The 22,483-nt window shown below is 40.5% G+C and overlaps 1 protein-coding gene across 3 annotated transcripts in view; it reads left to right on the forward strand.

Moving 5' to 3' along the window:
- The window catches only part of fgfr1a (fibroblast growth factor receptor 1a), a 28,806-nt gene extending 6,843 nt beyond the window's left edge, over positions 1 to 21,963 (forward strand). Inside the window, exons 4-19 of one of the 3 annotated variants that reach the window (XM_080893753.1) lie at positions 7,179 to 7,421; positions 7,981 to 8,070; positions 8,620 to 8,792; positions 10,573 to 10,696; positions 11,695 to 11,885; positions 12,156 to 12,306; positions 15,567 to 15,766; positions 16,308 to 16,453; positions 17,713 to 17,834; positions 18,269 to 18,379; positions 18,902 to 19,092; positions 19,176 to 19,298; positions 19,386 to 19,456; positions 19,562 to 19,699; positions 20,541 to 20,646; positions 20,752 to 21,963. In XM_080893753.1, the coding sequence (XP_080749879.1) occupies positions 7,179 to 7,421; positions 7,981 to 8,070; positions 8,620 to 8,792; positions 10,573 to 10,696; positions 11,695 to 11,885; positions 12,156 to 12,306; positions 15,567 to 15,766; positions 16,308 to 16,453; positions 17,713 to 17,834; positions 18,269 to 18,379; positions 18,902 to 19,092; positions 19,176 to 19,298; positions 19,386 to 19,456; positions 19,562 to 19,699; positions 20,541 to 20,646; positions 20,752 to 20,928 (2,357 nt within the window). In that variant the 3' untranslated portion in view covers positions 20,929 to 21,963. Of the gene's footprint in view, positions 1 to 7,178; positions 7,422 to 7,980; positions 8,071 to 8,619; positions 8,793 to 10,572; positions 10,697 to 11,694; positions 11,886 to 12,155; positions 12,307 to 13,444; positions 13,590 to 15,566; positions 15,767 to 16,307; positions 16,454 to 17,712; positions 17,835 to 18,268; positions 18,380 to 18,901; positions 19,093 to 19,175; positions 19,299 to 19,385; positions 19,457 to 19,561; positions 19,700 to 20,540; positions 20,647 to 20,751 lie in introns of all 3 variants that reach the window. The other 2 variants (XM_080893754.1, XM_080893755.1) reach the window with 2 other exon arrangements.
- The last annotated feature ends 520 nt before the right edge of the window (positions 21,964 to 22,483 follow it).

A 22,483-nucleotide genomic window follows, 5' to 3' on the forward strand; every position in this document is an offset into this window, starting at 1 on the left:
CTATGTAGGGCTGCTCAATTAATCGAATTTTAATCACGATTACGATCTGGGCTTTCAACGATCATTAGAAATGACTGAGCCGATTATTAGCCCCTCCCTCATTTATCCGCGACACCTTAAAGGCCGGTCCGTGAAAATATTGTCGGGCATAAACCGGTCCGTGGCGCAAAAAAGGTTGGAGACCGCTGATTAAGAGGACCCGAGGGAAGCTCGGAAAGCTAAGCAGAAGTTATTTGGAGAGGAGAGTGACTGCCGTTGGCTGAAAAGAGAGGTAAAAAAAAAACTTCAGTGGTGTTGCACACTATTTTATATAATTTTTTAAAGTCATTGTTAACCCTTTAAAGCCGGTCAGAGCAGCATGCTCCGTTTTGTGTAACTATTTTTAAATCCCTGTAGAACCTGAACCGTGTAAGCTAGCGCAATAATTTGTTTTGCATATGAAACCGGAGGAGTTGTACTTACATCTTATGCCATCAGCTTGTCCTCGGCCACGGTTTCCTTCCACATAAAGCTTTGCAAATATTGCATAAAAAGTGCTTGCAGGAACAAAAACATAATATTCCAGAAACACGCTTTGCCGATCCGATCAGCTGTTTGTAGCACTTCCCACAGTGAAACAGACGTCAGCGCGAACTATCACATGTCTGCAATTTGCTGGCCGAAACCGGAAGTGACTCATTTTCACGGAAATGTAGTTTTTTACTTGTAGGCCTTAAAAACAAAAACCTATACTGGTCATGTTTGACTTTTCTGAATAGTTGCTGGGATGCTTAGAACTCGAATTGCACTGCTGGAAATAGTTTATTTTGATGCACCTGCTGTTTTCTTTGCAAATTTGCATCATATGATTGGTTTTTTTTTTTTTTTTTTTTTTTCCTGCAGTGTATATAAAAATTGGTGTATCTCCTCCAAAATAAAACTATGAAGACACTCAAAATAAATTTCCTGTTGTTGTAAACTATTTTTTGCAACTTTTTTGTATTTAAAGTTTTGAGGGATAAACCTCTTAAATTTCTCCAAGTAGAAATATATGTTAAAAAAACGATTTTCAATTGTTTTGTAGTTTATTGCACTTTTTTGCAATTAATGTAGTTACTATGGACTTAATGCATACATATTATTAAAATATGGGCTATAACAGTTGTATAGCAACTTGAAATGCTCCCACAAATGGCACTACAACATGTAAAAAAAAATAATATAAGCTCTGGCGGACTTGGTTCTATGGTACGTCTTAAAGGGTTAAATAAATATCGTCAAACAATCGAGATCTCAATTTCAGTGAAAATAATCGTGATTATCATTTTTGCCATAATCGAGCAGCCCTATAACTATGTAACTAAATAACTGGACTTAAAATTGGCACCACTCAGTTTGTTTTATACAGTTGGATTTGGTAACTGGAATTTCAATGTAAAATGAGAAAAATGGATAAAAGCATGATCTTATTTCTATGTAAAGATGGTAACTGTTAAATAGCCCAGTCCAACTTACCCTAATAAACCTCACATAAGAAATGTTTGTGGCCTTCAATACTTGACTGAAGTGTAATAAATAATTTTTCTATTCAGTATTGTATCTTGATCTGCTTGTTTGGGTTTTGTTTTTCTCTCTCCCAGTTGGGATTTAAAAAACTTGAGCTTTCTTATTACATGAAGTTGGGGAAAATGCCAGGGCAGTTAAGTTCACATGCAGCATCTACTGGAAACCCTAAAAGTTGATTCTTTTCATCTGGACGTAGCATTTTCAGTGGATGAGTGACGAAACGTTTCTCCCACTGAAAATGCTACGTCCAGACAGTAATTTTGGGAATACTTACCTGGATTAAGCATGCATCAAGACATCTACTGGAAATACTAGAATTATAGTTTAGGAGAGGGTACTGACTGTGTAGCACGCGCAGTGGCTGTCCACTCACTAGCAGTGAATTTTTCAGATTGTCAGCTGTGCTATAGATGGACATCACACACACTGGGGAGCTGGCAGGTTAAACAATGTCTGAGCTTAATGTCAGACATTACCTCTGTAGGGTAATGTCTGAGGAAAGCAGTGATTCTGTGAGATTGCTTTTGACCTGAGTAAATTCATAGTGTTTTTTGTTTGGTTTTGTTTTTCCTACCAAGAGGAATTTTTGCTTCCCCCAAAAAGGCTTCAGCCACCCCCATTTTCTGACACAAATTATTCGTTGAGAATATAAAATAAGCCAGTCATATCCTCTCCAGCAGTTTATCAAGCAAGTGCTGAGCATATAAAACACTGACATAAAAAAAAAAAAATTGGACTTCTAGCAGTAAGTTCCCCCTCTCATCCACAGCTACTATATTTTAGCCACAAGATATGATATACTTGATAAGCTGCATTATTTTCTCAAGGCCTGAACTGTGAAGTTGGCGCCTGTGGAGTCTTTTATAATCCAACGTGAGGCAGTGCTGGAATTTCCCTGCGGTTTCAAAGGCAATCTCTTAATTGTAGTTTTCTTTCTGAGCTAAAACATTTGACTTCTTTGCTGATGTTTGGTGATAATGGTTTTGGATTAGATGCTAAAACAACAATGTCAGTCTTTTAGTCTCTTTTGCCTGCATGTACCCCCAATCCTGTTTTATCATGTAGAACTTGTGTAGTCTAGTTAATCAGTCAAGCATGAAAGGAAAATGAATAGATCTCTCCAATGGGGGGGGGAGAGAAAAGTTATGAAACCAGGGCTGAGTTTTTTTTTTGTTTTTTTTTTTAAAAGGAAAATGGTTAAATCCAAACCACTGATAAAAGACAGAACTGTGATATAGGAGAAAAGTAATACTCCTACAAATGGGGGAACACAGCCTCCTTGCGTTTACTGTACATGGACTAATCATGCTCACTTGTTTTGCATGGTCACCCCCCAAAAGGCCCCTTTTTAGAGCTATGGAAAGCCCCGCAAAATCTTTCAACACCAATAGTAAAACACAGAACATAGCTAGGTTCTTTTGAGATCTTGGGTTTTTGTGTTTTTCTCCTTTAAAGACAATATGAGGCTAAATGTAGCTGAACTAATTTGAATGACACTGCACCAACTTTGCTTTGCACACAGTAACCCTTGTAGCCCCCCACCGTCAATCCATGCTGATTGCCAATGGTTCATTTAAGAATGAAGAGGTCCTCCACTGGAGTGCTTTAAGGAAGGACACTCACTCTTTGGGAGCTTGCTAATGGGCATTGTCCTATTCTTTTGCTTCCTGCCAGAGCTACTATTGTCTCTTATCAGTTCCCTCTCTACATCACCCACCCTTTCGCTCTGGTGTGGTCAAATCAGCAAAGGAAACTTACATAGCCATTTCTGTCTGCCACTGCAGAACCTCAACTAGTCTGACTTTCCTGCATTCAACCATCACTTCAGTGAGAGCAGGAAATCCCAGAAGTCATTCACGCGGCATATTGCTTCCTATGTTGTAGTCAGAGAAAGTTCCACAGACTGGCGCCAACTCGCCCCTTTTAGTTAGTTTTACATGTTCGGGCTAGTGAGCTTTCCGCCCCTTGTTTAAACGCCTCTCACTATGTTCTTCTTGACCAGAATTCCTTTCATAATTTGTGTAATTAGGCTGATTTTAAATGATGTCAGTCAATTTTTCCAGTTGGGTAAAAGAACCCATGGATGTCTTTTCCAGGTGGGTTGCTTTCTGAAACTATGGCGCTTGATCCTTTTTAATCCAATCATAGTTGCAGGCAGATTAACTGAGATGAAACATCTGCAAATCCAGAGGTACTTACCTCTGCATGAAGAATTGAAACAATATTTTGTGATAGAAGTTCAGCTATGTGGCAGCAAGGCATTTACACAGGAAAATAATGTTGGCTCTGACTTTATTTTTAGAAAACGATTGGGTTCGTTTGCTAAAAACGCGTTTATATGATTAGTTTTGAGATGGTTGGCAAAGAAGCACACACTGTCCTGACCGTGCCCTACAATAAAACGAGTAAATTTTACAGCTTTATGGGTGTTTTACGATGTCTGCAGTCACATTAACAACTGGGATGTTGACAGTCTTATCAGTGGCATCTCCGTTTGGAGGGCAGGGACAGAAACGTCACTGTGCAGAAACATTGTGTCCATGTGCAAAGCTATAGCTGGTCACCATCACTGTGTCCATATCAAACAGTTTCCTCAGCTTTAATCTTTTATGCAACCTAAACATCAAAATCTGTCTGTTTACAACACTGAATATTTTTCAAACATCAAAGACAACTTTCTGCCTGTTTCTTGGTGCACGAGCATACACATAACGTTCATTTAAACTGACTGGGACACGGCATCTAGAGATGCTTTTCTTTTTCTCTCGCCATTTTAGATTTATAGAAGGTAAACAGCTGGTGCCAATAACCTGGATTATAAAATCTGTATTGCATCAGTACTGTAGTGTCCTAACATGTCATGTTTCTGGTCTGTAATCTGGCTTTATACTTTTTCAGAAAAATGTGATCAAATTTGTTTGTAAAACACAGGACTGTGGTTGAAAAGCAGAGGAGCACACTTAACATAGGTGCAGTGGACTCTTGGCAGAGTAATGCACTGTGTGATGTTGGGTTTCAGACAGGCATTAGATAATGACAGTGGTAAAGCGTAGCTGCACATATATTTGTGTTGGTTTTTATCAGGCAACCTCCCAATTATGAAATGATTATGTTAGCTGTGCCCTAATACATACTTGCTATGATGCAGTTTAAGATAAGGAGTGCTATTTGTCCATGTTCAGTTTTGTCACTATAGAGAGGAGTCTCTACAGATCAACCTCAAATCACTTAAGGCAGGGCTCCAGCACATGAAAACGTGCATAAACGTGCTTCTTTCCAATGTTGCAGTTGCTGAGTTTTCAGTAAGTTAGACATGTGACTTTCTTGTGTATAGATGGCTGAAAACAAGATGGTTTATAACCAGATGTTGTTTAGCTAATATTATGCAACACTTGCCAGCGGAAAAGTTCTGGAAATCCTCAAGTCTCCTTAGTGTTTCTGTCATTTTTGAGTGAGCTTTATTTCATTGATTTGTCTCCTTTCACAAAGTTTTACAGTCTCCTTCAGAATAAGTAGTTGTGGACGCCTTACACCCAGCATTATGAGCTAAATGGTGATCTGACAGCCTATCCTCAATAGATGAATGCTGGTTAACATATTTTTATTCCTGATTTATTGCTAAATGTCTTTGTTAAAATATACTGTGTACACAAACTAGTTATGGTGTAAAGAGGGTTAAAGGTCATTTTCTAAACTAGGCAGTTTATGAAGAAGAAGAAGTTAGCTACTTTGGGGTCGTTCACATGACTCGTTGAGTGCGTGCCACCATTGACTAGCCAGTTGGTGGCATAAAGTCTGGTGTTAAATTTTCAGATGATCTCAGCTAGCTTGGAACCTCGGCCGAGCAGGTACTTGATAAGTAACTGATACCAGGAACTACCCCTAATAGAAAATGCTAAAAGTTGAGTCAAGCTGAACCGAGTAGGTACCAGTGGAAAAGAGGCATAATTCCTCTAAATCAGGGACAAGCAGTACATTAAAAAAAGATCAAATATTCATCTCACTGCTACTTTCATAAATGACATCACAGTAATTTGCCACATATGACCAATAAGCAGAAACTATCTTTGTTCTCTACTAGCGTTTTGCTCTCTGAGATCTACACTTACATTAACTTGCATTGTTTTTTGTTTGCTCAATCGGATTATGGTCAAAGCTGCACTTATGTCACTGTGAGAGTCTAGATCCCACAATGCAGTGGAAACTGGCTGAAGCAGCTACATCGTTACTGTAGGGGAAATGCGACTAATGTGAAAGCTAATAGTTCTCACATGAAAACAGCATTTTCAGATTTAGCACGAGCTTAATGTGGACGTAATCTAAATTTCTCCTTTGCTTTCCCCACTTCAGTTTTGTTTTTGAGGAGAAAGTTGATCCTACCCCCTGGCCCCTTTTCCTGCTGGGATTAAGAGCCTGTCAGACATATGTGATCCAGGAAATACCTTAACTAGGCCCAAGTGGGGTCACCATAGCAACTGGCACTAGAACCTGCCATTGCAGGCCCTCTCTTGCTCGCTCCTGTGCACATGCTCACTAGCCTGCTCTCTCTGCTCCCTCTTCCCCTTTATTGTTTGGAGTCTTTTGTTATGCTGGGAGGGATTAGTCAGGTTAGCTGATGTTGTCCTGAGGTTATTTTGTGTAGACGTGCTTCCTGTTTTGATCAGTAGGTAGTGTTTATAAAACAGTGTGCATTGAGAGGTGTAGAATAATCACGTCTTGAGGCGGGGATCTTTCACCACTCTGGGATAATTCAGTTTCTGTCATAATGCGGAAGGGACTATGTAGAAAATGGAGAAGCAGGACAAGCATGATTACTGTTGTTTAAGCTTTTATTCTTCCTTAGATGGAAGGAGGTGCTAATTAGAGATGCAGTGATTGGTCAGTTGTTCGATTAGTCAATTTACATGAATTTAAAAGTATTTAAATAACTTAATGATTTTAATTTATTGTTTCACATAAAGAAAGATGGTAAGATATCATTTTAGGCTTTGAAAAACTGGTATTTACTGACACTGACTCTGTGGATGTGAGAGGCTCAAATAATAAAGTTAACCATTTCACTTAGATAATTTTGCTAGTGTACCTTTTGGCCAGGAAGTGTGATTCTAAAGTACGTTGGTCAGTGACGAGCTTTACCGCTATAACTAGACGGACAACACATGATGGACAACATGTCAGCATAATTGGGTTACCTCCCTCCTCCTTGTGTACTATGTAGTCATTTAGAACAGGGGGGCTCAGGTGCCTTGCTTCATGACACCTCCCCTCCCTTCATTCCTCTAATTGAATTTCACCTTCCTCTTCCCAAGTAGCTCCTTGCCTGCCTCAAGATAGGGCCTTGACTGGGATGCAATTTAATTTGGGAGAGCAGTTGCGGAGATGCTATGATGGAAGAAAATCAACTGGTTGTATTTCTGAAGTTTACAGTACAGAGATGGTCCTTTTTTTTTTTTTTTTCTCCCCAATCGAAATAAACCATTGTTTTTGATTGGTTTTGGGGGTTTCAGGTGACAGTTTTATTTGTTTTTCCCTCTTTTCCCCTCTGTTCATGAATCTGTATGATTGAATGACTGAAAGCATAAAGTCACAGTGTTGTATAGCTGCTAAGTAGAACTTCCTTCATTCCTCTGTAGTATCTGTGGAAACGCAAGCTGAGCTGTACACCCTTTCCATTGGGGATCGTCTCGATCTCAGTTGCTCTCCCAAGGACTACCTCCATGCTGTCAACTGGACCAAAGACCATGTGGCTGTAGTGGATGGAGAACATACACGTATCCGCAATGGCCAGCTGGAGATCGAGTCTGTGGAGCTTACTGACTCCGGCCTGTACATATGCACCACCTTTGGCAACCACAGCATCTACTTCAACGTGACAGGTAAGGTTACCATTGTTCTGTGCAGAACGATGGAATAAATGCCCCCTTGGTATGATAGTACTTTGGTGGCTATGTCACAACAGCTAAATGACCAGCAAGCAATTAATCTGTTTTTGCAATATTTTGTTTCAAGAGTTTTGTGCTGTTACATTTTACTACAGTGTAACATGTAGTGTTGAGTCACAGAGCAACAAAGCCAGGTTTCATTTGCTATGACTAGCAGATGATGTGTGACTTATGTCTTCATTAGGAACCCCTGGTGTTTATTCGGCATATGGCACTTTCACATGCTTTTACAATGTATGATATTAATACTATATATTAAAATTACAATCAAATCACAAGAAAGAACTGATTTTATAACAAAGTGAAGTGTTGTACCACTTACTGATGCTACTTGGCATATGCTTTGTTTAGTGTAAACTGTACCCATCATTCCCTCGGTCTGTTAATTCATAAATGTGACATTTTTGAAAAATGTTTTAAATGTTTAATTGCTGCTGAAGTGTTGTGATTAAGAATAAATTGAGTTGTTCTTAAATTACTTCCTGTTTAATAGTTCATATCTCGGCTTCATCTGAGGACGATGACGATGGTGAAGAGTCCTCATCGGAGGAAAACAAACTGCTGGGCAGTCAAAAGCTGATGCGTAAGTGTGCTGAGCTCTTTAGGTGAATCAGCAGTGACCATTTGTTGCAGCAGCATTAGCTACATAAAGTCACAAGCGTATGAGTAATCACCTGAAATGGTCAGTGATTTGAGAGCTTTAAAATTCAATTATCGTACCGCCATGTGTGTGGGTCACATCTGGGCAAATGATTTCACTCTGAATCAGAGGGTTTTTACTACCTCAGTGACAGCTTTTACACAAAAAATAGTCTCTGGTGACTAATCTTGGTTAACCTCAGATGTCCTCCAATTTGTCTATAGAGTAATTAAGACACTCTGGCTTCATTTTTTTGCTGCTGCTGCTTGCTCTGCCCACAAAGAATGCAGCAGCCTCGAAGCGTGACAAGCATGCTGACCTTATTTTGTACTCTTGTCTCCAAGAGCTTTATCTCCCAATGCAATTTGCACATTGTGGTGTAACAGAGGCAAGAAAAATCATTTAGGATTAAGAGTATCAAGGCTATTTTTAGATAATTTTTCAAATAATACAATTCCTGCTAACTTTTTTCTCCTCCTTTTTTTGTCTTAGCAATGGCTCCACAATGGGCTCATCCAGAAAAAATGGAAAAGAAGCTTCATGCTGTTCCAGCCAGCAAAACTGTAAAGTTTAAATGCCAGGCCAGTGGCAACCCAACTCCAACTTTGAAATGGTACAAGAATGGGAAGGAGTTCAAAAGGGACCATCGTATTGGAGGGTTCAAGGTTAGTAATTAAAGAATTTGGTGAATAGCTATTTCATGTCGATACTGCTCTACACAGTCCTTAATATTTCTTAATTTCTGCATACTCACTCAATACAAATGGAGGTTTCTTTAATTTTTTTTTTCCAGTGATATCATCTTCACATTAGATCACCACCCTGTCCCTTGTACTTAAGCTTTTTCTGCTAGTAAAAAGGAGAGACAGGTTTTCATATCTTGACCCGAGAAACAATACAGGATGAAACCTTATGCTACAATAGGAACTTTTTGTCATAGCAATACTTGGTGGGGAATCCTAGACACCCGTTAGGATATAGGAAAACATTGCCTGTCCTAATTCTGGGTATCATGATCTCAGACTGGCAAAAAAAAAGTTCTTCTTATAAAACATCACTGAAAATAGTTTTAATTACAAACTATGGTATTATTTAATTACATGTCTTGCCTGATATGATTTCATTTTAAATATTTTCATGGTAAATTGTAATTTTATGGGATTACAGTTCCTTTTTAGATTACAGTGTTGGATTCTCTGTGAATAACTGCATTCAGTGGCAGTTTCCCTCACAGGTGTGGAATGTGTGCATGTTCAGACACTAAGAAACAGCCCTCCTCCTGTCCTACATCTGCTCTTCCCATCAAGGTGTGGGCTAGTCCAGCCTTGTCTTGTGCTTCCCTTGCACATCTCCCTCTCCAGCTGGGGCACATTTAGGAGTTTCCTCTCAGCTGCCTGCTGCCATGGTCAGCCCCACCCCAAGTCCCCCACCTAGCCAAGCAGCACATTTAACCATAGGACTGCCATGCTGGGGGGTTTTTTTTGTGTGTTTTGGTTTTTTTTTTTTTTTTTTGTTCCCCCCCCCTCCTTTCTTCCTTTTCAGTCAAGGTGCAAAGGTCTGCATCTGCGATTGGGGACGTCTACCATATCTCCCACACTTCTTAATTTTATGGTCGGGCTTCTATTGTTCATATCGTCTGCATGGCGACGTGCAGGAGGGAGGAAATAATGTAGACCACATGTGTATGAACCCAAGCACAACACATCTGGCAGCAGGCAGCTGGACTCCCTCACCACTTTTTTTTTTTTTTTTTTTTTTTTTTTTTTTTTTTGGCTAAATAGGGGAAACCGTCTGTATACATGCATGTTTGATGTTGCCATTGCCTTAGAGGTTTGTTGGCTAATCACACACTGCCGGTCTTGGCAGATTTATGTAGGGAAAAATTATAACACGTCTAAGGAAAAAAAGGAGCCAGACATCATTTGGCGCTAATAAGACATGTTGGGGCAAAAATATACACACAACCATTTCCAATGGCAGCTGTTGGGTAGGACAAAGATCTGCTGCATTAAAACTTTGTCACAGGAAGAGGGTGTAGTGTTATCTTATTATCATCACATCACACCTCATTATTAGCTATTGCTTTAAAATGAAAAAAAAAAAGTGATTTATGATCATTCATATTGGGAGAGAACAGATGGGGATTCAGATGAATGTTTTCCTGATCAACATCTCTGTTGCCTCATTTGTAATAACATTTTATTGAATATTTGAGTTTTGAAGTCACATCTTAGAAATTGTGGGATATCACATTATTTTAAGGTATTTTATGGTGGGCTGAAACTAAATCAAGCATTTACTGCAAATTAAAGAATCGCCACCCAGATCTAATGTTTCAGTTACTGACTCATAAAGTTACTACTTCCTTCAGATTTACATTTTAGCCATCAAGTGCTATTTTATAGACATTAAACTAACTTCTTTTTTTCTCTAAATCACTTTTAGGTCCGTGACCATATGTGGACCATCATCATGGAATCTGTAGTGCCCTCTGACAAGGGAAACTATACCTGTGTGGTGGAAAACAAGTATGGCAGCATTAATCACACCTATCAGCTAGATGTAGTCGGTAAGATTCGTAGAAATTGTTAATTGTATGTAACTTTCCAGTAAAACTGCAATTGTTGTTTTAGTCACCTGTTGAACATTTGTGAATCTCAAGTTGGTGAGCACTTAGTTTTCTAACTACTTATCTGGACCGTATTCCACTTGACATTGGGTGTTCCCTGAACTCGTTGCCCAGTCCGTCAAACCACCAGGCACAAGGAGATCATGCAAACTTAACAATCGTTGTCTCAATATAAAAAAAAAAAAAAAAAATCATAGGACTCATGAATGGCAGCAGGGTCTACAAATATTCCCTGCAGAAGTCTAAAACAGGCATTACTTGTGGCAGAAGTGATGGGTACAAGTAGAAGAGAGAAGTGATTACTCCTCTAGGGCCTACTCTTTGACTCGCTCTTGCACCATTGGGCTTTATAAATCATGGTTCCACTTCCTCCACCACTGGTGTCCCCTGGGCTTTTCCTAGCCTCAGGCATCTGAGCCTGATGAACATTAAGATTGTTCTACAGTGTGGAGAAAGCACTGTCACAAGTGCTTTCAAAGTCCCCCATGGATGTCTCGGTAAGGAAATCCTCCACAGCTGATATCCTGCCAGGTTCTTGGCCTGCAAGTTTACTTTGGAGAGTTATTAGTCATCAAAATGGGTCTGCAAGAACATTTCACTTCACCGTAACTGCACCAGAGGAGGCATTTAACTTGCTTTCCTGCCTGATAACTCTTAATAATTACACAACCAGCATATAGCTGAGGATGCACTCACATTAAATCTCCATTATGGTGTGTAATTTAGAAAGTGTAGCCTGAAAATACAGCGTCAAACCAAATGAGTGAGCCTTCAGTCCCAGTCATTTTCCAGTAATAAAGCAGGTGACAGTAGTTATCAGCTTTTGTTTGAAAATCAGTCACATTTTTGTACACACAGCTTTTTTATATTATGCGCTTGCTTTACTGATGACCAAATGTCAAAGTAACATTTGTCTGTTTTTTCCGGTTTTGTTGCAGAGCGCTCTCCACACAGGCCCATCCTGCAGGCTGGCCTGCCAGCTAATCGCACTGCAGTAGTAGGAAGTGATGTGGAGTTTGAGTGCAAGGTGTTCAGCGACCCTCAGCCCCACATTCAGTGGTTAAAACACATCGAGGTCAATGGGAGCCGTACTGGTCCAGATGGGTTACCTTACGTCCGCGTCCTCAAGGTAGGAGATTAGTCTGTCATCCTGAAGCAACAGGCCAAATTCATCACTTAAAAAATAAAAAGTGAAGTTCCTTAGCGTGGAGTAATTTGTATGTTACTTTCTGTAATACTTTTTTTATTTCCTCCAGTCGTTTTCTATAACTGTTAAGAACTGTCTGTGAAGTTTTATTGTTTGCCATTTTAACTGTGAAATAACCCACACAAACCCCTCAGATATCCTGTGTCGACCTCCTTTTATTCTGTGTTGCACATAACTTGTTTTTGTTTCCAGCATTCTGGGGTCAATAGCTCGGACGCTCAGGTGCTGACCCTCTACAATGTGACAGAGGAGGAGAGCGGAGAGTATATATGTAAAGTGTCCAATTATATAGGAGGGGTCAGTCAGTCGGCCTGGCTGACTGTCATCAGATATGAACCCACAGGTAACCACCACGCTGTAGCACAGGACGACACAGTGGAGGCGCTTCTAGGACCACCTGGAAAAACTAGACCCGCATAACTTGAGACAACCTCAGCTGTTTCTCTCCTCCCTCCCTTTCTCTATCCTTGGTGCTCCTGACTGTAAATGACGCTATGGAAAATTCCCAGCAGAACAGTTGAAAGTGTTTAGTCTCAGGTTTATGTTGGACCAATTCTCATTCCTGCCCCAATCCTGTGCTATGCCCTCCTAATAAGGGCCTCTCTTGCCATCTTCCATTACTCTCGCTCCCTTGCCTTCAAAGTCCTCCGTACATGGTTCACCCCCTCCCCACCCCACCCCCAAATGTTTATAGTTTGTGTGATTGTGAATTTGTAGCTTAATTTATAGTCTTTTAAATCTACGCTGTCTCTGCAGTGTAGTAGAAAACCATATTGTTATCCTGCAGGCACTGCCACATAATGTAACTACATGTTGGGGTAATGTAGTTCATAATATCTGTGATTGGTATGCTTGGCAGCAATGCACTTTGTAAACACAGCGTATTGATCTGCAACAAGATACTGCTGTGAAGCAGACTATATGTAATGGGCTGTAGCTATATCTGGCAATCAGTTCTGATGACTTTTCCGTACTGCAGTAATTTCAGTTAAAGTACCATTGTTATTTTTATTAGTGCCAAATTGAGCACTAGTTTTGGCAGTTGTAGAGTAAAGCAGTCGCACCAGTCAGCAGGTATATATTCCCACAATGTTGCTGCAGCGAAGTAAACTATAACATAACATGGATTCAACACAGGGCTATAAATACATTGTAAGTGTGGTCTGTTCTGCTGTGGAGTTTCCATGCCCATCTCTTGCATGTAGAGATGAGACTAAGGTATTTGATGTGGTGATGGTGTGGCCCTGTGTGGGGTTCCACAGTACAAACTTAACATAACCATCTTTCCACTAACAGATACAGGAGGGCTCTCTCTGAGCAGTCCTCTGCAGGGGCTTTAGGTGTTACCTTTTTGGGCAGATGGTGTTGGATCAAGGAGGAGAACGCTCCTCCATCCACTTTCGCTTTCAGAATCCTTTACTCGTGGTCCCTTTTTCCTTCTTGGGCCTCTTATTGGGTGTGCTTCCTTTGTTATTTTCTAGACCGCTGGCGTTAACACCACGGACAAGGAAATGGAAGTCCTTCAACTGAGAAATGTGTCTTTTGATGACGCTGGGGAGTATACCTGCTTGGCAGGCAATTCTATCGGGTTCTCTCATCACTCTGCATGGTTGACCGTTTTTGAAGGTATCAGTGGTTCTGTCTCTCCTCTATATTCCCATTCCTTCCCTTTTTCAACGCAAGCCTGGCTGTCCACCTTCACATTTTTACCAGTTCTGGTAAAAGTGTAAGGGGAAGCCAGGGCACATTACAAATACTAAAAAAAAACAACTTTGCTCTCTCTCTGTGCTCAGCATGGTTCCTGCTCCATCTAAATTCTTTAGATGGGCGAATATGAATCATGTTCTGTTTCTTAAATGATATCAGAACATGCCAAACAATCAAAGCACTGTCCAGGGCCAAAGGTTTTTTGTTTTTTCGTCTTCCAGGCAGGAATACATTTAATGATCACTTTTTTTTTATTTTTTTTAAAGGGTTGTTTGGCAGCTCTGATAAGATTTCACTTCAAACTGTCTCTTCCGTTCTTCCCTTTAATTGGTGTTTGCATTTGGTTTGCTGTTAAGCTGATTTTCTTTGACAAGCTCTACAAATGACATGTTTTGCTGATGTCATTTCCTGCTGTGAGCGCAGCAGCTGGTTTTGATAATTGGCTGTAGTGGATGGTCTCATTCCTAAGGACTGGAATGGACATTTGTCCAATTATCAAGCTGCTTGTCAGTCAACTTCTTCACACAAGTGTAGCTCTCTTGTGTTGCTGGTGTTGGCTAGGGATGTAACTGTACACTTCAGTCGGTATGGCATCTTTGGTTTGAGATGTACGGTTTAACATATGGCGCAGATTATTTGGAGTGGGGTTTTTTTGTTTTGTTTTCCCCTCCTCCTAGCTAGGCAGGAGGAGGCATTTTTCATAGGTAATTCTTAACTTATCCGAATATAAATATTCATCTAAAATACAAAATTAAGCAATTTGGGTAGACAATGGGAAACTAGAGTAAGTCTTTCATGAATTTATATCCACTATGAGCAAGCTCTTATTTTGAAAAAATAAAATCTGACATTAAATTGGCCCTTATTTTTATATTTATATTTCTGTTTTTTTATTCTACTAGAGCAACTTTTCGTGCTGTAGCCCCTGAGTTCATCCTCTGCCTTAATCAAGCTATTTTAGCTTTCCCTTTAAAGGCCACCACTATTTTAAGCCAGCTGTATTTTGATTGGCTGTCCTCTGCAAATATCAGCCAACGCTGCATGCCTGAGGTGACCATAGTAAGGATATCCCTCAAATATAAAGAGCCAAAGCAGTTTGAAGCGCAGGTTTTGGCTCCTAGAATTTTCTCCTATAAGAAAAACAAACTCGGAACAAATATCCCTAATGTCCAGCTCCTAACTATAAAGCTACATTCCAAACCAATGTATGATCAAACCGTTTTTTTCTCCTACTAAAACTGGAATCCATTACACCCCTATTTACTGGTATGACTAAAAGTTGGTGTTTTCACAGTTTGGGAGGAAAAAAACAAGATCTGAACCATAAAATTTGTTTAGGTTTTGCCTTTTATCTATTTATTTGCAATGTTTTTCTTTTCTTTTTTTTCTGTAAAAAAGTTGTCACAAATACATTTTGTATCGATCAAGTGAAGCAGTTAAATTACCGCACTGAGCTCATGCTTTGTGGTTTGCTGCTTTAAGCCTACAAATAGAAACAGACTTTTTGATGTCGAAATGATGGGCAGTTCTGAAACATTATGTGTGAAGTGCTCTACTCTGTGTGAAAGTCCGAGTCTTTGTCACCGTTACTCTTACATAGTCATTAATACAAAATGGTTCCCAGCTAAATTTCTGCACTGCAATTTATGGTATATCCTCAATACACAAAGTATTTAAAGTAACACCCTGAGTTTGGGGGCGTTCAATTCCCATATGCCTTGGTGTGTAAGGCTCTGACTTTTAGACATAGACGTGTGGGTGGGTGGGTGGGTGCGTGTTTGAGTAGACTGTTTTTAATTTGTGATAAATGGGTGTGTTTGAGTATGCAGTCAGTTTATTGATGACAGCTGACCTTTTCCCTCCCTGCTCCTTGTCACCCTGCCCCCTTAAACCTAGCGCCCCCACATTACTCTCCAGCCAGCCACACCTACCTGGAGGTGGTCATCTACTGTGTGGGCTTCTTTTTCATAGCCGTTATGATTGCAATTGCAATTATTGTCAAGATTCGCACCACCTCCTCAAAGAAGAGTGACTTCAACAGTCAGCTAGCCGTCCACAAGCTGGCCAAAAGCATCCCTCTGCGCAGACAGGTAACAGAAAGTAGATAGGGGGTTTGGAATATTTATACTTAGCCACCATTTGTGTGTGTGTGTGTATATGTATATATGTGTGTATGTATATGTATGTGTGTGTGTGTATGTATGTATATATATATATATATATATATATATATATATATATATATATATATATATATATATATATATATATATATATATATATATATATATATATATATATATATATATATATATATATATATATATATATATATATATATATATATATATATAAAAAAATTTATTTTCTCAGTACCAGCCTAACACTTAATGTATTTATGGAGCTTTCAGGCTCATTGTAGATCCTTGACTTCCTGTACATCAGGTAAGTTTATTTATTTAAGGAGTGCTTAGACTCTGGACCTGGCATGGTACACAATGCCTGGACCACAAGGGTGGTTTTTACATGGTACCTTTTATTGTTTGTTTGTGTTTTTTATCCTGTTCTCTGCTATACAAACTCCTAAAAGTGTTGGTTCCACTGTGAGAGGAGTAATGTCTCTGTTTCTTACCTCAGGTGTCTGTGGACTCAAGTTCTTCCATCCACTCTGGAGTGATGCTAGTCCGTCCCTCCCGCCTCTCTTCCAGTGGCTCTCCGATGTTGTCTGGAGTGTCTGAGTGTGAGCTGCCGCAAGATCCTCGCTGGGAGCTTCCTCGGGACAGGTACGTCTAGGGCTAAACATTCAAAGATCAGGAACATGGAGTAAAGTAAAGTTGCAGCATTCACATGGATAGGGATGGGTACCGGTGTTCTGACATAAACGGTAGTAACCAGACCGAAAAGCAGCGCACATTTCGGTGCTTTATTTCGGTGCTTTTTTTTCCTGAGCTGTGATAGACTTCTAGCCAATCATTTTACGTTTCCCAGGATAGTAGGCGGGGCCAGGTACGTACGTTCAGTTAGAGCAGAGCTACAGATTAAAAATGCCCAAGGCGAAGCGGTCAAAAGTCTGGTTGTACTTCACAGCAAAATATGCAAACTCAGCAGCCTGCAACAAGTGCTTTAAGCTGATACTGTGATACTGTCAAAGGAGGTAACACCTCGAAACTGATGAAACACCTGGCGACGCATAGCGTTTTTTTTAAAAGCCGAGAAATGCGCTGTATTTGATAGCTTGCTGCGAGACCTCACACTGTGCACGTTGGGTGGGTTGCCAGTTATCGGACCCGGAGCAACATCCCCCAAAAACCCGAAGAATAGAGTCCTGGCCCCTAGCCCTGCCAGTGTAGCAGAAATGATGAGGATGATGATGCAGCAGCAGCCGTTCTTCTCTGCGTGAGTCGCTTAATGTTGTTCGAGTGTAATTTACGTTGAGTAGGCTAACCACGTTATTACATTAATGCATGTAAGGTGAACTAGCAAACATCATCATAGCTACATGCGGCTATCTTCTTGTTTGATGGCAGATACTCCCTTCACCCTGGCCAAAAAGGCTAAAATGACCAAAGAAAAAGTGGGAAACAGCTGAACATGAGAGGTTTTTGGACAAAGTTTGTGTTTTTTTTTTTTTTTTTTTTTCCATTGTTTAAGCACTGCTTCCAGCCAAGAGTGATACCATATATGCCCCATAGCTGCAGAAAAGGCTAACATTGTTATCTTTTTACAAAAACAAAACAAAAACAGCTGAACATGAGAGGTTTTTGGACAAAGTTTGTGTTCTCCATTCTTTAAGCACCGGTTCGAGCACCGTTTAAGCACCGGCACCGTTTCAAAAGTACCGATTTGGCACCGGTATCGGATAAAACCTAAACGATACCCATCCCTACACATGGACAAAAAAAAAGTTGCTGTCAAGGTAATCTTATGCAACACACTTAAACTGCAGGCCTCAGTTGAGGCAAGAGTTTATCTCACACACAGTCGATTTGGAGGCAAACTGCACTGTGTGTGAAAAACTGTCTGGTGCCTCTTCTCCCCGTAGACTTGTTCTTGGGAAGCCACTGGGAGAAGGATGCTTTGGCCAGGTGGTAATGGGGGAAGCGGTTGGTCTGGACAAAGAAAAGCCAAACCGTGTTACCAAGGTTGCAGTCAAAATGTTGAAAGGTAAATAAATTGTTCTTCAGTGGGTACACAGTAGCTTGAGGAGAGTGATTTGCTCAACTGGAATAAGTTCTTCACTGTAGAGTTATCAATTTAACTCAAGTCCAGGCAACAGGAATGAGAAGGCTTGAACAAAGTGATTAACAGATTCTGCCACTGGATTCCAGCCATTGTACAAATTGGAAAGTGAAGTAAAAAATTTATTAGGACCCTTGACATCCTATATAAAATAGTGTGAAGATTCAGAGAAAGTATTGTTTATTCTCTCGCACTTTAAGTGCTTTTCCCCAGGGAGTGTTTCACAGGCGGCAGCCAACTCCTTACGAGCTCCAGTGTTGGTGTATATACTTTGCAAGGTGATTATTGTGAGGCCTTTTTGGCCTTTTCGCAAACAGAACATGGACTAATCATTGAAATTTATTTCCCTCATCTTACAGCTGATGCAACAGAGAAAGATTTGTCAGACCTTATTTCAGAGATGGAGATGATGAAGATCATTGGGAAGCACAAGAACATCATTAATCTGCTGGGAGCCTGCACACAGGATGGTAGGTCCAGTTAGGGGGCTGCAGCCAACCTGCCCTGTTCTGCTCACACTCACCCCTCAGATAACAATGTTGCTGTGAACCTTACTCTGAGGGATGTGTAGAAAAGCATGCATAAATGATTCTGACACCAGCTTCCGAGCTCACAGTTTGAATCGACCGCAGCTGCTGTCATCTCTGTCCAATCATCCCTGACGAAAAACTAAAGGAAACTAGTCTCTAATGACCATGCTGTGCACATCGCTCTGTTGCCTTCACACTGCTACACAAAGCTCTTTGTTCATTTTACTCAACTTATCTCATGCTATAAATACACACTCTTGCGCATGTAGTTTATATTGTCCTTACTGCCCTTGCTGTCGTTAGTGTCGCTATAATTTCTGTTGTGAAATCTTCATCTATAATTGAATAATGCATGGCATCGTTTTATGAATTTAATGATTATGTTTCCTTGTACAGGGAAGCTGTATGAACTGACCCTGCATAAAATCTGACTTGCGCTTGGATTTCTTCCAATCATTTTAGGTCCTCTATATGTGATAGTTGAATATGCATCCAAGGGCAACTTGCGTGAGTATCTACGAGCTCGCCGCCCGCCGGGTATGGAGTACTGCTACAACCCTGACCAAGTTCCTGTGGAGAATGTGTCTATCAAAGATCTGGTGTCCTTTGCTTACCAAGTGGCCCGGGGCATGGAGTATTTGGCTTCCAAAAAGGTAACCACAACTATTAATGCTCACCTTTTCAGAAATGAATAAATCTATTTAAAAATATTTATTGTCTACTTTTATCATTGCAGTGCATCCACAGAGACCTTGCAGCTCGCAATGTTTTGGTAACTGATGACAATGTGATGAAAATAGCTGACTTTGGCCTAGCAAGAGATATCCACCACATCGACTATTATAAGAAGACCACCAATGTGAGTGGCCTTATTTGTTTCATGTTATATGCACATTACTTTGCCATTTACAAAAACAAAAGGTTCATATGTGAATGTTTCCTAAAGGGTCGTTTGCCAGTGAAGTGGATGGCTCCAGAGGCTCTGTTTGACCGAATATACACACACCAAAGTGATGTGTGAGTATCTTGTGCCATACTCTGCTAATTCAACCTTGATGGAAAGTGAAGTTAACATTTAGTTGTGCAGAAAACTAAAATGGCCCCACCTATTTCCTCCTCCAGCTGGTCATTTGGGGTGCTACTTTGGGAAATCTTCACACTAGGAGGCTCTCCATATCCTGGCGTTCCAGTGGAAGAGCTGTTCAAGCTGCTGAAGGAAGGTCACCGTATGGACAAGCCTTCAACATGTACACATGAGCTGTAAGGAATCACCACACACAGAAAACCAGAATGTTCTGCAGACTTTTCTAGCATTTTCATATTTGAAAAGGTAAACCAAACAGGGAAATGTGAAATGGCACATTTATTTTATTTTCTTTAAATTAATAAATCTAAACTATAAAAATCACTACCTTCTTCCAGATTATAGCCCATAACTGTAACAAGGATCTGAGCTACGCTGTATCTGATCAATGTTATTCATGTATCAGTAGCGTAGCGACTGAGGACTGTGGGTTGTTTGCATTGCATTTTGTCCAATTTGCTTTGTCATTTAAAAGTCAAAGCCACTGATAAGTAATGCCTTTTAGTACAGGAAGGTGGGTGTTTAACATGTCTCTCTCACAGCGACTATACCTGCCACAGTCGCCCAAGTGCATTTTGCAGTTTTTATTTTTATCCACAAATGTAGTGTAATTGTGTGGGAAATGATGTTTAAAATAAACACCCTCTAACACTTTCCATGCTTGGTTTAAACAGTTAGGATTTATATTTACATTACCCACATTTTTGTATATCGGAAAAATCCTGGCGTGCCGATTGCAATGATGCTTTGTGACTTTTTATTTATTCTTTTGCTGTGCTGGTGAAATGAAACTCTTAAACACTGAATTATCTCCAGCTAAAACATGTTGTCCAGCTGCGATGGACTGTCAGCTGCAGCTGAGTTTCAGTTAAATTGAATGAATTTTCAGTCCTTAAAGGTTTAAAATTCAATCTCTGATTTGGAGTTTAAGAATGTAAGGAGAAATGACAGACGGCTAGAACGATAAAACCAAGCGGTGTCATTTTTAAAATGTATATATTTTGCTGATTTCCACAGGTATATGATGATGAGGGATTGCTGGCATGCTGTGCCTTCTCAGAGACCCACATTCAAACAACTAGTAGAGGACCTGGATCGTGCTCTAGCTATGACATCCAACCAGGTCAGTAGTGGTCCTCCCCTCAGCAAGCACAGAAGCAGCAGATATGTCTGGGGGGGGAGTGCAATGCTTAATTTTTTTTTATTTTTTTCCTCCCTCTTACTGCAGGAGTATTTGGAGCTTTCAGTACCTTTGGACCAATATTCGCCCAGCTACCCGGACACCCGGAGCTCCACCTGCTCGTCTGGAGAGGACTCGGTTTTCTCGCATGATGCCGGAGTGGAGGAGCCATGCCTGCCCAAGTTCCCTCCTCACTCCAATGGGGCAGCCATCAAGAAACGCTGATACCTCCTGTTCTTTCAGACCAACACTGACACTTTCTCCACTCCCTGCCTCACGGGGTTGGACTCCTCCCCATATTCCCAGAGATGAAGCTAAAAAGAAAAGAAATAATTTTTTTTTTTTTTTTTTTTTTAAACCCACTGGTGCTTTGCGGAGAGGGAGTTCAGAGACACCTTGTTGAACTTGCTTGGATCACATGAACTGCAGATTGCAGCCATTTCCCACTTCTTGTTGGTGACTGTGTTCATGAGCACTTTGTATTACTGGCTCACAGCACCAGAAAAGAGACTGACTTTTCTCATCACTCTGGGCATTCTGAAGTCGGGCAGGAGGGACCGATTATGTTGGGGTTTTATATGTTTGGGTTTATTTGTTTGTCAATGTGTGTTTGATCAGAGGTGAAGGGCAGCACTCTGCTTTTCAGACCAAATCAGAGAAGATGCTACAGAGAGATGTGCAGCACCGTGGTCCACTGCACCACTCATTATCATCTTGTACATACAGTTAGGAATTTATGAATACAAATATATATTTACACTGTATTCTTATTTTTATTACCATAATTGACGTACTTTATTTTGTACAAGGATGCTTCTGCTTGATCCATTTTTGACTTTAGTCTTTAGGGGCAGTTGTTTCATGAGGGTATTTTAAAAATTGATAACAATTACATGGCCATTTTTCTTGCTCACTGTGTCACAGCTCTGAGTTAACCCCCCCCCCCCAGTATAGAGTGTGTGTGTGTGTGTGTGTGTGTGTGTGTGTGAGAGAGAGAATGGTCTTTTCATTTAACTTCAAGGATGGTCACAACTGTAAATATTTCTGGTTGTATGCCATGCTTGTTAATATCAGAACAGTTTGCTTCAGTCATGGACTTCCACCGTGCGTACCTTCTCATGTGATGAACTTGTTTCCTACTGTAAATGTTTTAACAGGGGTTACATTTGCTGCCATATAACTTCTGACAAAAGGGTTGCAGAACACGTATGTCATCGTAAAAAAGAATTACATTAAATAAAAATGCTGTTGATAAACAAACTAGCGGTGCTTTCAGTGGTTGAACTCTACTCCATAAAGTGCTCTATAAATATCAACATTTTTATGCTGGTGATGTAAATTATGTTTACAGAGATGGAACGATGGCTACTTCAATCTCCCACCCAGTTAACACGGGTTGCTAAGGTCTGATTAGATATGATAATGCGCTGCTGACATCAGAAGAAATGTTGGAAAGTGCAGAGAGCCCACAGCCAGCAGTAAACATGTTATTTATGGCGGTGTGAATGGCTTGGCAAGTGCTGTTGCTGGTCTTCCATCCATCAGCCACACCAACCTTGGTGCCCGTGTCTTCCTCTGGCTTCCTGCCACTGGCTGATGCATCACCTGGATTGCAGTCTCCATGCAACAGGCTAAAATCGGCAGCACGGCACGGCTCATTCGAGCCTTTTTAAAAGCCTGCTCTTACAGCTCGGGTCACTGCTGTTAGTCTCCATGGCAATACTGTGCTACTGCAAAAATGTAGAGCAGTTTATTTGGTAATGGATTAAAAATCTATATT

Source organism: Rhamphochromis sp. 'chilingali', assembly GCF_963969265.1.
Source record: "Rhamphochromis sp. 'chilingali' genome assembly, chromosome: 10".
NCBI lineage: Eukaryota > Metazoa > Chordata > Actinopteri > Cichliformes > Cichlidae > Rhamphochromis > Rhamphochromis sp. 'chilingali'.